Here is a 2,748-nt window from a genome sequence, read left to right as displayed (position 1 = left end):
TTGTCTTCTATTCCTCTTTCTCCCTCCTTGGCTTTTATTATTCTGAAGGAAGAGACAATTTTCTGTTCATTCGTGTTTTCTAGTATTTGGTAAGAAGAGCCAGGATGTAAAATTAACATCTTTTTTCTTTTGTCTATTCTCTTTCCGCCTCCCCACCCCCGTCCTCCTCCTCCTACTTTCTCTCCCTCTCTCTGTTCTGTCCCTCTCTGATACAGATACAAAAAGATATAGACGTAATTTCAAAAACCAACTTAGTGGATCACTGAGGTGTCTTGTCATTCCGCGAAGCACGGTGATGGCAGCAGCTGCTTTGAGCGTCTGGTGAAAGTGGAAGAAAGCAGGGAGGTGAGGGCACTGAACACAGAAAGACCCTGCCACCTGGTGGGGAAGCAGGGCTTGAGACGCACTTCTGCGTAGAGAGGAGGTGGCTGTACTTCACTGTGTCTCTACTGCTGGCACAGAGACACAGAGCTGTCTGGTTCTTTTTCGTCGATGTCACAGTGAGAGGAAAGAATGGCTTCTTGTCTCGAGAGACACTGTAGCCTTCAGGTATGTCTCCTTTCTGAACATCAGTTACTACTTGTGAGCGGTAAAGCAGTCTCAGCCCTTGCCCTGGGTCCTGTCGGTACCAGTACATGGAGTCGTGATCAAAGTCCTGTTCACATTCCAGAGTCACGCCTTGTCCTTCCTCTCTGATCAGGTATTTTGGGGTCTGAGTGATTCTACCATCTGCTGTGCCTATAGAAGAAAGAGAGGCTCTAGAAACACAGCCCAGGAGGGTGCCTAATGCTGCTGTCATGGGTAGAAGGACTTAGATCTGGAGCTTAGCACCTTTGGGACAGGAATTTGCTCCCTGACCCCAGGACTCACCTGCTCCGAGGAGACAAAGAGCCACACAGCAGATCACCTGGTGACCCATGATGGGAGAGGGGGCTCCCTGGAGTGCTAAGCACCTGTTGGAAGACAAATGAGGATAGAAACTTAGCTCTGGGGATCCCCCTGGCTTAAAATGCAGAAGTTGTCAGAAGGCTGGAATGGATAATTGGAAAGGATCCCAGAGGTATTCTGGATGGGGTCTCTAACTTTGCAGATGAGGAGACAGACAGGGGACCTGAAGCATTTGCACCCCCTGGGACCTCCCTCCCCAAACTGTGTTCAGCCTGCCTGAGTGGGCCGGCAGGGCCAAGGGTGCGGCCAGAGTCTCTCTCCGATTGGCTCACTGCACCCTGAGCCAGACAACCTGGGTTTGTATCTTTCCTCTCTCTTTTGAGCTTGCGGAAGAAAAATGAACTCGTGAAACCGCATTTGCTTTTTGCTCATGTTGCAAAAGACAAAAATATTTCCTTTGTCTGATTGTCTTAGATGATTAAATGAAATTCTCTATTTAAAGCTTGCAATAGAGAACTTGAAATAGAGTATAAAGTGAAGAAAAGAGAACTTTTGCTCCCTAAATATCTAACCTGAAAAATCATGTCCGGTTTTAAAAATCTTTACCTTTTTCTGGTGACAGTCTTAGTTCCTGAGCATAGGCTGGGATGTCTCGTGATACTTCCACCACCATCCCCTATTTCCATGCTCGCCCTGCAAAATGCTTTCTAGCGAATATGTTCATTAATCCAACTACACGCGCCCTTCCCTTCCCCAGCCGTGGCTGTTTCTGGGGCGGGGCCTGGAGGGTGTTCCTGCATTGACAGGATGGGACTCTGCATTGATGTGGGTAAGGAGCTGGCACAGAAGTACACTGCAGAGTCTCCCAACTCTGCCAGCCGGATCTTTAAGACGCTGGGTCCCTCTTTGGGAAATTCAGCAGAAAAGCGTTTTGTCGGCATTCCGGAGTCATCTATGATATTTTCCTTCTGGAGGTAAACCATGAATTTCAGACCTCCTCCCGGGAGCTGCTGATACCAGTAAACATAATTGTGTTCTTTCTCTGGGCTGCATCTCAGCGTTGCTTCTTGTCCTGTCCCTCTGACCAGGTGTTCTGGGTTCTGGGTGACGCCAGCATTCATGGGACCTCGGAGGAGAAGAGGTTACATGAGACAGGGTCATAATGGCAGAGGAAGTGAGTGCTTGGCAATGCAGCAACCCGAGGCGAGTGCGAATATCTTTTAAGTCTCCCGTGTTCGAGTGAAAACTCACATGAATTTTGCTTTTCATGCCATGAGGCAATTATTTGTTTTCATTTAGATGTCAAAAAAATCGGAAAATCTTTCAGAAAATCTTTGGGCAACATGAAGGTCCAGGGCCTATTTGAGACACAGAGAGCCACAAAGCCCAGTGATGCTGATCCGTTAGCCCAGAGCTCACCTGCCCGCAGGAGCCAGAAAACTACCCAGCAGAGGAGTCTGGTGTGCATGGCAGAGAAGGCATGAAGAGGACCCACAGGCATGGCCCAGGAGGGATGCTCACTGTATTAGCCCAGGGAGTTAGACTTCAAAGCCCCCTCGTCTGAGGCGGGTCTTCCTGTGAAGTCACCATTTCCGGGGAGCCTGTTGTCTCTGGACCTAATCTTGTACGTCACTTGAATGAGACATCTTTTTTTCTTTACTGTAAACACATCCTGGCCTAGTATGTGTTACTACGGGGACAGCGTTGCGCAGGTATGTGGAGTGATAAACACCTTCGTGATTGGTCCCCTGGCCTTCCGAAACATTTTTACCACTCCCCTCTCTACTTCTTATCTTGAGTTCCTTTACTTTCTTTCATTGGCTCATATCATCCCTTCATTTTCTGTTGTTGAGTAGAGGC

The 2,748-nt window shown here is 48.4% G+C and overlaps 1 gene segment (V, D, J or C); it reads right to left on the bottom strand.

The window, feature by feature from the left end:
* Positions 1-1,479: 1,479 nt before the first annotated feature.
* On the bottom strand, positions 1,480-2,444 carry LOC122212914. The segment is given in 2 exon segments: positions 1,480-2,014; positions 2,308-2,444. Coding segments are annotated over 2 exon segments (501 nt in total).
* Between the last annotated feature and the right edge of the window lie 304 nt (positions 2,445-2,748).

The sequence above is a fragment of the Panthera leo genome, chromosome A2, assembly GCF_018350215.1.
Source record: "Panthera leo isolate Ple1 chromosome A2, P.leo_Ple1_pat1.1, whole genome shotgun sequence".
NCBI lineage: Eukaryota > Metazoa > Chordata > Mammalia > Carnivora > Felidae > Panthera > Panthera leo.
The sequence above is the reverse complement of the archived record's forward strand: the minus strand, read 5'-3'. Positions and strand labels throughout refer to the sequence as shown.